We start from the raw sequence: 13,106 nt of genomic DNA on the forward strand, positions 1-13,106 counted from the left end.
CTTTTTTGGTGAACCGGCTTCCTTAACATTACCTCATGCTCTTCTTTCTGTTCTTTTTATCTCTTCTATTGTACAGTATATCAATAAATTCAATAACCTAAACTCAAAATGATCATAATCTAAAACTATACAAACCTTAAATAATTCAAACATGAAATAATTTAAATAAATAACTCAAAATAATATGAAAATAAAAAAATTTAAATAACTTCAACTCAAAATAAATAATCTCAACCTAAAATAATTATTTTGAAAGAAAAAAACACTCAACGTAATAAGTACGGCTTTGGTAAACCAGAAAAATATAAGTCAGCCAAGTTTTCCATTAATTAAAACACAAAAAAAAAAAAAGAGACTACGTGTTTTCTCAAATTCTATTGGTCCAAAAAAGTGGACCCCATCCTTTAAACCCTCAATTCAACCAATCAAATTCATCGAAACACGTATCAGTTCTTTTATCATATAATATTATTATCAATTATTGTTAGATTAAATTACCTAATTGGCCACCCAACTATTAGGATGACTTCATTTTAGTCCTTTTTTTTAGTGACCAAAATGAATTAGGAGTTGAATGACCAAAATAGAAGTGTGAACACGATGTTGCTTGTACAAGTTAATTTTCATTATAGATTTAATGGTTGGGGGTTAAAATGAAAGTGCACTAAAAGTTAAGTGATGAAGTTGTAAGGATTTTATTTTAGGTAACCAAAATGAAAGTATTTTAAACGTTAGGTGACCAACGAAGAGAATTTACCCTTATTATTATTTTTTTAAACACTTTGAAGTGGACTTCGAGTCTTCTTCGATCATTTTCCATAAAAAAGAGATCTTTTTATAAGAACTCTTCCAAGGATTATTTCGTTATTATTATTACAATCTAAAGAGACAGAGCAATGGGAAAAACCGAGCAAAATTCAGTTCTTTTAATCCCAATTTTCTTCTTTTTATTAACAATATCATTGCCTGTCTCTGTTTATGCCAAGAAACCAGTGGCGATTCCTCGAAAAGAAGACGTTCCTCATATTAAATGTCAAGTTTGTGAGAAGATAGCATCACAGTTGGTTCAACAAGTTCAATCGAAACAAACCCAGATCTCTCCCAAGAAGGTATTTTTATTATCTGGGTTTTCTTTGGTTTTTCTTTAAATTTTACTTTCATGGAATTCTGTTTTGATTTTCTTTTTTTTTGGGGGTTTGGTGGGGTTTTAGATCTCAGAATATCAAATCATTGAGATTGCGGAGAATGTTTGCAATTTGAAGAAAGAAGAAGCTGATTGGATTTTGAAGATTGATATAGTTGAACAAGGGGATAAATTAGAGGTAAATTGAATTATAATTGTTCTTGATTTTTTATAAGTTTTTGTGCTTTGTTTGATAGGATATGTAATTAAAAATTTGAATCCAAATGCACTTAATTTATTATCAAATGCATATTGATTTAGATATTTATTCCCATTAATGGAAAATAGGTGTATCATTTCAATTAATCCTAGGGTTCATATTTGTTAAAATTTTAGTTATTATTAGGTATGCTTATTGGGTGCATAATGAATTTGCTTATGATTACATGGATGTATTGATGGCAAATTTTGATGGAAAATCTGTTAAATGATTATAAGTATAGTGACTTGTTGAGGATTGCTGATTCTATCGATAGAAGTCTGCGAAATACCGTCCTTATCTATCAATGCCTTATAACCTTATAGTTTCAAATCCCTCTATGTTCATGGTGGGTGGGTTATGGTAAAGTTGAGAGTCAAAACCTGTAGGGATAAATTTGGATGAGTGAGGGTCAGCTGACTGACGGATAATACTTTACAGACTTCTTTGAATGGAGCCGAGCTTCAGTATAGCTGACTGGCGGTAAAAGTATCTTAGAGGCCTCTGTACTAGAAGTCAAATTGCATTTTGTCTTTTTACTAAAAAAGGGCAGATTAATCTTTGTACATTAGATCAAATAGCAAACTAGTCCTTTATGTTAAAAATTACATCATTTTTATTGCTAAAAATTGGTTTGGCTAACAGAATAATTAGAAAATTACACGTGGTGTGCCATGTGTACTTCGTTTTGACATATAGAGACCAATTTCTAATGGTAGGATTCATTTGCCCATTTTTTGCATAGAGGGGTTAGAATGTAATCTAACTCTTAATGCAAGTGCCTCCATGGTACTTCTACCGCAGACTGATATTTTTGACCATTAATCTTATTATGCTAACTCATGAAATTTTCATCTATTTGCAGCTAGTGGAACAAGATGCTGAAGGGATTTGCAATACAGAGTGTAAGACAATTGAGAGAACTTGTCAAGAGGTTAGATTATTAATTAACATAAAATGAATTGTTCTTTTGTAATAAAATGTTTTAGCTTTGGATCGTGAACTTGTTGGTTTTTCGTTTAACATTTGTGTTACGAGACTGTTGTTAAGCATGGCTGCTTATGCTTCTTTTCAGGTTATGGGGTATTCTGATACTGATGTTGCTGAATATATATACACGTCGAAACCCGATGTTGAGTCATTGAAAAATTATCTATGTAAAGACTTAACTAAGGCATGCAAAACCAAGCCTCCCCCATTACCAAAGGTATCCCAATGCTTTCATGATTCCATATCTGTAATCCTTGGATTGATTTTATTTACTTCCTTCTGTTCTTTCGGTTTAGTACGAAAAGAATAGGATTGTCGCTTTAGTCCATTTGTCTAATTTGGGTCGTATGAATCTAATTCTTTCTGTCTACTGCGTCCTTTCATTTGTTTGCTTTCTTGGTAATATGCTTTGAATGAAGCAGCCCGACTTCTCGTACATCATGATGGTTATTTAAACGAGCTCGTTGTTATAATGTTGGATGACAAGCTAAACTGATGAAGCTGCTTTGTTGTTGATGATTTGTGCAGGATAGGACTCCGGGAGAACCTTTTGTACCAAAACCAACTAAAGAGGCTGAAATGGAAAAGATGTTACGATCCATGGAGGTACGAAAGATTCATGGCTAAGTAGCATGCTGTTCATACTATGTTAATATTTGATCTCATTTTAATCGTTTATCTTTATTACTATTCAGGGTATGCCAGGAGCACCCAACATGCAAATGTATTCAAGGGAGGAGCTAATGAACATGAAGAATTTCGGTGAAGATGCTGACGATGATGAAGATGAAGACGAGGACCAATTTCCATCGAATTTGGTACTTATCGAAAAACCCCGAAACGGGTTTGAAGTTTCAATGTGATTCTTATTTCGGTTCTTTTTTTTTTTTCTGCAGGGAAAAGTGTTGAGAGACAAAGAAAGTAAACAATCCGATTGGAAACAGAACATCATCAAAGGTGTAAAAGATGCAGGTGAAACATTGAAGAGACATGCAACTAAGGTGTCTTTTAGGGTACAAAAATGGTGGAAAGGATTTAAAGCTGCTCAATCAAAGTCCGGTAAGACAGAACTTTAAGACACCACCGAAATCGTGAGTTCAAGGAACACGAGTTGTTAACATGTTCTGTTTTCGTGTTTTCTTCCATTGCATTAATATGTTCGGAAGAATTTGATTACGTAGAAAGTCGAGGTCGAGGAAGGTTTACGAGTGTCTTTCCCTGTATTTTGGGAAGTTTTGACGATTTCATTTCATCCATTAGAACTCTATGTTTAACTAGTGTCACCAAGTAGCAAAACTTATTTTTTTGCTGATTATAAATACACAATCTGTTGGAACTCTTTTGTGCTTCGATCAACTTGGTTACGTTGCCGTTAACTGATGGACACCACCACCACGGAATTCATAGGTTCTTTGTTCACTCTTAGCCCGGTTACTTACCTTAACCCCCGATTATCATGAAGGTCTTTATACTATGAGTCATTTTAGTTTGCCCTTTTCACTCAAAAAAGGGTAAATTAATCTTTGCATATTTGATTAAAGAACAAATTTGTCATTCTGTTAAAAATTTCATTAATATCTATTGTTAAAAATTTATCATTGTACATCAATATGAGATACACTTGTTATGCCACATGTTTCAATCTAGTTATTTTGTCAGTTATATACAGTTTAATTTACTAATTTTTTAAATAAAACAAATATAATCTAATTTTTACTACAGAAATTTCTGGATCTTCACGATACTTTCTCTTTTAACCCCATATTATAAATGGATTCAGCAAGTGACCGAGCATGCATTACATTACTACATCTATATGCGTAAATGGAAATCGGTCAAAATTTACTATTAATCCTTGTCACTAAAATGAAAGCAACCTTAAATTACAAAGATTGTTGAGTGGTCAAATTGTAAAAATTTTATTTTCATTAACTAAAATGAAAGAACTCTAAAACTTGGGTGACCACGAAAAAATATAATATAATTATGAGCCAATTTCATAACGAAGCCCAATTGGAAAATTGGATAAAAGCCCATAATATGGGGTATTATTTGTTTATTCTTTTCTTTTGAAATTTTAAATAAGTGCAAAACGACTTCGTTTCAATATTACTCGCTCTTTTGGACCATTTTGTTTTTCTAAGCAACCCTCTTGACCTTCTAGTATAATATATAATATAAATTTATTTATTTATATCCTCATAAAATATTTTAATTTTTGTAAAAAACAATTTAGAACATTTTTTTTGAACAATTAACACGTAAGTAATAATGGTTGGATTAATAAACTTAACGAAATATTCTTTTATAACGGTAAGAATATTTAGGATAAATCCAAAATTTAATGTCAATTAAAATATTTTAACAAAAACCATTTCACATTGCATGAAGCTCAATTGACCCCAAAAGTTATTAATATAATGCAAAGTCATCAAAATTGTATGATTGGATTATGAACATGAAGGCCACTAAACATCCTCAAATTCTCATCTATATTTTAACTTACTCCCAAAATTTTCGTAACCAATCCTCAAAGCATATCATGTCATTCCAATAGTCTAGTAGTTTGAATTTAATGTCAAACATATTTAAAATATTTAGATTAAATTTTGAATATATGTATATTTATCATATGAATAACTCGGATATAACGTGTTAAAAAGAATAGATAATGTCAATAAAATTTAAGAATTTATTTCTCTTTTTAGTACACTAGATCCCATCTATTCATGTGATAAGTACACATATATTTATAATTTTATCTACATGTTTACAATTTAAGCCATGTTAGAGATCACAATATAAAATTAACAAAATATCGAGATTATTGTTAATTAGGAAGAAATAGAAGTCAAAAACCAATTTTTTTTAAAAAGTATATCAAAAATAAATCTAAATATGCAAAGCTGTTAGGAAACTAGAATATAAAATTAGGGTTAAGAATCTAATTACTGTGATTTAAGATTTTGATATGAAATCTTGAAGAGATTTAGCAATAAAAATTAAGGGAATATGCAGGCTGAGATTGTATTAAATTAATTTACTCAAAATTAAAATACTGTCAAATTGATGAATATGCATGATAATATCAAAGGAAAAATCTCAAAGATTTAAAAAAGAAATGTTATTTTTGGCACCACAAAAATATGCAAAAACATTGAAGCATTTTTATTTTATTGTCAACATTTTGATGCTTTGACTAAATTAGGGCACTAAAGACATTATGGATTTTGATTTCTAGACAAAAGGTCAAAGATTTATGGAGTTTGTCTTTAATTTGTTGGCTTTGAACTTTTCCTCATGATGATTATTATTTTGGAGTTGTTAGATATTGATTCAAAATTTAGTGATATAATGATGGATATAGTTTTTAATGTGCTTATATTTTTATTATTTTAGTTTTAATTGATTTTACTGGATGGTAAAGTTGAATGAATTATTAAAATTTTAACGGCAAATGTGGCACCTTGCATGATAATCTATGCACTTTATTGTTAGTATAGATAATTTTAAAAATAAAATATTTTTAATGGATTTTTTATAAAGTACATACGGATTCCTATGCTAATTATTACATTAATGACATTAAAATTTTAATAGTTCAATAAGCTTTTTCATTCAACAAAAAATAATTTAACTAAAATTTAAAGGTTGAGTGTTAAAATATCTCCCCAAAAAAAAATAATTAGAATTAAAATGACAAAATAAATGAACATTAAAAGTTAAATTTATCATTAGGTAATAGTTTTATAAGGAGCGAGGAAGAGTGTCGTAAAATATTGGGTTAATGGGACAAGTATTCCATATATTTAAACACTAGGTAGCTTAGAAGCGGGTTTTGTTTTAGGGCTCAAAGGTATTTTGAACTTTTTGTGATCTCTATGTTTATCGGGTGTTTTAAACTTTTTACAATCTCTATTTTTATAGCATATATTTTTCTCATCTAGAATGTAGGCCAATCAAACAAAACTATATTAAACATGTATATATGAATACATTGTAAAGAAACGAATAAGATTGTAGTTAAATTGATCAGATTATCAGTTTATCAGTTTAATTGATTCATATAGATTTTTAGATTGATTGCTTTGATATCTTTTTTTAAATTGATGTTTTAATAAATTTTTGATCCAATCGAGATGTGTATAAAATAAAAAATGTTGCTTGGATATGGTAGACATGAATGGGATCGATTTGGGTAGTAGGTAAGGGAATTACATGGTGTTGAAGAAGGACACGAATTTTGGTTAAGGAATTCAAAAGCATAGCTGCTGGATTCCTGGACTTTGTCTCGTAATCTTATTTTATGCATGGTTATTCTATATATATATATATATATATATATGTGGGAATCAATTATGTTTTTTTTTCTTCTAAGTTTGTCTGGTAATGACAGAAGCCATGCACACCCCAGCTGGTTAATATTCCATGTTAAAATCACTTCTTTGAAATGCTATTCTGAAAGTCAATCAATAACTTTTCTATATATTATTGACTTGCCAATTGGTGGTAGCCAGCTTTTGCATGTAATTATTCGTAGGCAATGTTCTCAAATTATCAATTTTAGTTAAATCTTTTAATTATTATAAAATTAAAATAAAAATTTCATTTTATACATTATAACAGTAAAATTAAATATTTAAATTAACTTAAATCTAGTTCAACTAATTTTTAATTGGTTTATTATCTAATTCGACCAGTTAAACTGATATTGCATCAGTTTAAATTTTTTTAATTTTATGGTATTGGTTAAACTGATTGGACCATTAATTTTTAATTTAAATGATAGGTTTAATTAAATATTCTGAAACTTATTTAAGGTGATTGCCTGTTCTATTAGACGTATAAATATATTAAGCTCGTTTCCAGTTGCATTGGCTTAAAATAATATATTCTGATTGCTACTTAATACGTCATGAAATGAATGGAAATAGAGGGCTTAGCCACCGTTATAGGAAAATGATCGTGTGCATATATGACCTTCCTTGCTTGCTGATTACTGACAATGGGACATAATTCTGAAGGAAATTCGAAGACTTTTGTGATAACCCTTCCTATATCCCCTGCTCAAAGTTCTATCAAGACACCAGGCAAACAAAAACGATGACTAAGAATATTTTGGTAGCACTTAAAAATAAAGTGGATGACACCAAGGGGAGCATGGATAAAAGGACTCCTTGGTATACTCAAGGCCATAAGAACAACTTCTCATATTGGCACTAGGGAAACTCCGTTTAATCTTATGTTTGGCTCGGAGGCTATTATAACCGAAACCTCGCTGGTAGTTAACAACTCGTTAACTATTAATCTTGTAGACAATTACATACACAACACATGAAACTCTCTTAACTTATCTCGTAAAGATCAGATGTTGAGTTATTCTTTGCATGGATCACACATGAAGTCCTATCAAATCTATGTTAATCACATCGTTACTTATTTAAAAGACTATTATGCTCTTTAAGTGGTTAATATCAACCCCACCTATAAATACTCATTCTTAACCTTGAGAGATCAACCCTCAACACTTCACTACCTTGTGAACCAACATCCCCTACCTCTTACTTCTTTTGACTTCAACACACCCAATCAACTTCTTGTTATAATTTGCATACCTTTTCTTCTAAAGCTAGCTAGCTGTTTCCATAAATTTACTAATAAAGATCCCAAGTTGGCAAAAGCATGTGTATATATGTTTCATCAAGTTACGAGGTCATCATCTATTCTCTAAACAACAATATATATATCCCAAATTCAAGAGTTCCAATGCAAGTTATAATGTATACAACATAGATGATTGTGATTGCGATCAATTTCGAAGCTGCTGCCTACATGGCTTGGTTGGCAAAGGTCTAGCTGGATCATTAATTAGTTTCAATTGTACATTTTTTTCAAAGCATAAGATAAACAATCGATCCAAAGAGTTTTGATAAACCAATAAAGAATAAAGTGAAATGTGCAACAATTTGAAGCAACAGCAACACAAAAACTATACAATAATGGCAAATTTATGTCCCTATGACCCTCGTTGGCTATTTAAGGATCACAATTTAGGGAACACCAAAAATAATAGAATTGTTTTTGTATATATATATGATTTCATTCCAACAATAATGGAATTAACAGATGAATTAAAAGAGTGGGAAGAGAAAGCACATGGAGGAGGAGGTGAGTAATAGAAAATTGTTTCATGATTTCATGAAAAGGCTATTCTTGGCTCATGTGTTGCAATTAATTATTTGCTATCTGTTTGTTTAAAAGAAATTAAACATCCATTTATTAGTATATATTGTAATGAAAATGGAGTTGGATTTTTCAAATAGTGACAATTTTTAAAAGTTATTAGATTAGAAATTGTCACATTTTATTTTAACACTGATTTGTTGATTTTAATATATTTTAAGCTTATCACTATATTAATTAACCCTAACAAACGGAAGAAATAGTCATATAAGTGTGATTTTAAGCCAACGAAGTTTTTTTTTTTAATAAATGGAGGTGGAAATGGAATTGATTGAATTGAACCCAAATTACTGAAACGGAGGTTTGAAAAATATATTCTAATTATTAATATGATAATTATTATGATTGTAGTCATTTAAATTTATTAATGATAAAATATCAAAATAAGTATGTTTTAATTTGGTATTCATACAACTATAGGTAGCTTTTAGTATTAATATAATACTTCTCCAATTCTAAATGCTAAAATTCTGCTATCAGTCTTTGTATTATGTAAAAGTTGTGGATTTAGTTCCTTTAATTTGATCATTTTAGTCTTTATACTTTTCAAATTTAAAATCTAATCTTGACATAATTCAATAGCCATCAAATCTGTTAAGTTAAATTATGTTAATTTTAATTTTTATGTAGTAAACATATTATCACATATGTAATGTTATGTCAATAAAGGTGAAGCCAAGAATTATGTGATGGGGGTTGGGAAAAAATTTTTGGGAGGGGACAAAGCTAAAAATTTTGTATTAAGAATAGTTTTAAGTTGAATTTTTATCTTTTGAGAGGAGCAAAAATTGAACTGAGAGCCATTAGAAATGCGCATTGGCTATGCCCTTGCATGCCAGCTTACCATTTTCATATAATACTCAACAAAAGGATAAATCCTGTTAGTTAATAGATTTTAGAGTTATTGGACTGAAATTTTAAAATTCAAAAAATATATGAATTAAAATTAATCAAATTAATATATAGAGATCAAATCAATAACTTACACACAGTATAAGGGCTAATAATAGAATTTTACCACTTAATTTAAAAAAAATAGATTCTACAATCAAGTGTGTTTTAAAAGATGGAATTGATGATATAAAAAGAAAAAAAAAATTGCAAAGCACAAATAATGAAGAATGATTTTGAATAGTCTTTGATCTTAATCATGATTATAATTATTAGTGGTCAAAACCCAAAATTCTTTGTGGGACGTCGGTGGATCACACATTTATTTTTATGCTTGATCACAATTAATTAATTTTTTCTTAAAAAAAGCAAAAGTCAAAGAACATCTTCCCTGTAGGGCTAAGTTTATCATAATTTTGATCATATCAATCAACATGCATGGAAATATATATCGTATGGTGATTAATAAGACAATGATATGCAAGTTTCAAAAAACATTAACGTGTTCTTACAAACACCCTTAAAATTTCTATATAAAAGCATATTAAGTAAGCATGAAAATCCATATTTAGACCAATGAAAATTTAAGAAAGATAACATTTTAATAAATAAAACAAAGAGAGAAAGTAAACACTAATAAGTGTTCGGTGTAATGGTAAAGTATATTATATTTTTAGAAAAATAATTTAGATTCAAACTTTGAAGACCCATCGTTATGAGAGGCGACTATAAACTTCAAAAAATTTAAATTGTATAAAACGTATAACATATATAAAAATACATTGGTTCCAAAAATAAATTAAAGAGTATTTGTTGAAAATTTTCTCTCTTAGAGTTAGTAGCATAATTTAGTTATATGAACCACCCAATATTCTATATAATTAATTCTTTATCTATGGACATGATCTTAGCAGGATGGCATGTCTTTCATGGGCATTTCCATATATCTTCCAAGAAGATTCATGCTTGCCAACAGGGATGCAAATATAATATAGCCCTTATTATCTATAATCATAGGCTTACCTCATTGAGATAACTCCAGTTGTATGGTCTTATGATCTTTTTTGCTCCTATAGCCTTACCAAAAAGAAAAGGGTTAATATCATATTTTACTCTTGAATTTTTATTTAATGTGCAATGTGGTATTTATATGAAGAGAATGTCCAATTTGATATGTATATTGTGCTGTTGTGTATTTATGTACTCCAAAGCCTTAACACCGTATAATTTATATGTTGACTTGGCAACAACGAATAAATAAATGTCATGCCTCCTCATATGATTAGTGTGTAAATTTTATGATGTCCAATTTTATGATGAATCGAGGTATTTATTTATTCATTGTGACCATGTTAGTGTGTAAATTAAATGGGGTTAAGGCTTTGGGGTTCATTGATACATATCCATGTACAAATACCACATTTGCATATTGGCTAAAATTTCAAAGGCCAAATGTGAAAGAAAAAATGGTAATAACATATCGGGATAAAACATCGGTACATAAATTTTAAAACATTCTGATAGAATCCTTAAAGTATCAGAGTACTTTATCAATTAAGTCTTTTTTTTCATCCTAATTGTTAATTTAGGCATTAAATGTTAAATTCAGATAAAACGTGGAACATCTTTAAAACACGTGTATCAAATTGTAAACTGTATACCTATCGTGTGAATAACTTGGATCTAATATATTAAAAAGACAATATACCGGTTTAAATAAAATGTAAGATGTCTCAACAAAATGTTTTGAAATGGCCGGGTCAATTTAAAATTTGGGCCATAATATAAGGATGTTGGGTGGAAATTAACCCTAACATAACACGCTTTATTTCAATGGTACGAAGAGAGTGATTTCGGACATTTGAACTGAAAGTCGGCGATAGCAATGGATCGAGGGACAAATATTTGCCTGCCAGGGTTTCTGGTGAAACAACAACATCAAATATGATATATATATATATATATATATATGAAGAACATGGTTATGGTTATATCCATTTTCACTTTCTAGTCCAAATTCAAAGCGCATGAGGTGACAAAAAACCGTGTCCTTTATTAATCGCATGATGTTGACACAGATACTTCTGTTTTCATCTTAAAAATTTATTATTAGTATTTAACTTTCGGGATTTTTACTTATAAAACTCATCTGAGTTTAAATTCTCCTCGACAGAAAAAATAATAGTATTTTATTTGGATAATTCTCTTTTGATATAATATGTTCGTGCAGGGTGAAGTCAAAACAATTTTTTAGGAAAGGCATGATGAAATTTTAATTTTTTATATCCTATATATTTATAAATTTTAAAGGATTAAATTAAATTTTTATAATTTTAGGGAGGACAAAGTATAATTTTACATTTACTAATTTAAAATATTTAAAAAATCTCAAAGACCTAAATAGCAATTTTATATTTTAGGGGGGCCGGGGCCCCTGCCTACCCCCTAGATTTCCCACTGTATTCGTGTATAGCACGTAAAATTATTTTTATGAAATCTCAACTTTTGGGGTGCTTCCATATTTGTTGCTTATCCGATTAAGTATAACAAAATTAGGTAATTAGTGTCGTGTTCTTTTATTATAGCGACTGAATCAAATTAGTTTATTTATTATTAAATAGGTACTGATTTAGTCACTACACTATTAAAAAGAATCAAAGAAGTTTAAATTGTAGAAAATTTATATTTTAAAATCTTAATTTTATGATTATAAAATGAAATATTTTGTTTAAAGTTTAACTATAAATGAAAAAAAAGTAATTTACATATTATTTCTTAAACTGTGAATAAAATTAATTCATTTAATAGTAAAAAAACTAATTTGATATTATCTTGACTTTGTAGATACTTTTAGCTACATATATGTTTATGTATGTGTATATGCATGTATGTGAGTGTTTGATATAATTGGGAAGTACCTAACACACGGACATTACTGTTATATTAAATTAATTAGTGATAACGTTTGTACTTATAATCTTATCTGTTTGATACTGTTGAAACTAGTTTAGATGACCCCAATACATTAAAAAGAGGGCCCTAAAGTATATGATTTAATTATTCCATTAACCAAAATCAAGAATTTTGTATCCATGGTTGAGATATAATTAAAAAATCGTAAGGGTTAAAAGTTCAAATTTAATGTTTAAATGACTTAAATTTAATTATTAAAGATTAATTTAAAGTAATATATTTTAAGAGGGTTAGAAATAAATTTGATGATTTATTAAAGGGAGCCCAGGCTTTTACTCTGTGACTATATTTTATGGAGATTAATTATTTTGATATTTGTCATTATTTTTTTAATAATATGTTTTAATATTACAACCAAACACTTATTAATTGATGAAATTTTATTTTAATTTTTAATATGTAACTTTTTAATTATCTTTACCATTTATTATTAAAAAATTTTGAATAGAATTTATCAACATAATATAATATTAGATTATGTCGTACCAACGATATGGGTCAAAAAGTTTATATAATAAATTTATATAAAAATTGAACATGAAATTGATCGGAATAGTACGGTTGAGTTTGTAAAACGTTACATTATTTTAGGTTTAAATGTCATGATTCCCATCATGTATATGTATT

The 13,106-nt window shown here is 28.8% G+C and overlaps 1 protein-coding gene across 1 annotated transcript; it reads left to right on the plus strand.

Annotated features, from left to right (window-relative positions):
• The first annotated feature begins 686 nt into the window (after positions 1-686).
• LOC108452663 (uncharacterized) lies at positions 687-3,708 on the plus strand. Its single transcript, XM_017750498.2, has 7 exons — positions 687-1,109; positions 1,212-1,322; positions 2,248-2,316; positions 2,458-2,589; positions 2,901-2,978; positions 3,068-3,190; positions 3,269-3,708. The coding sequence occupies exons 1-7, from the start codon at positions 897-899 to the stop codon at positions 3,446-3,448; spliced, it is 906 nt and encodes a 301-aa protein (XP_017605987.1). The 5' UTR covers positions 687-896; the 3' UTR covers positions 3,449-3,708.
• Positions 3,709-13,106: the final 9,398 nt, after the last annotated feature.

Source organism: Gossypium arboreum, chromosome 7, assembly GCF_025698485.1.
Source record: "Gossypium arboreum isolate Shixiya-1 chromosome 7, ASM2569848v2, whole genome shotgun sequence".
In the NCBI taxonomy this organism is placed as follows: Eukaryota; Viridiplantae; Streptophyta; class Magnoliopsida; order Malvales; family Malvaceae; genus Gossypium; species Gossypium arboreum.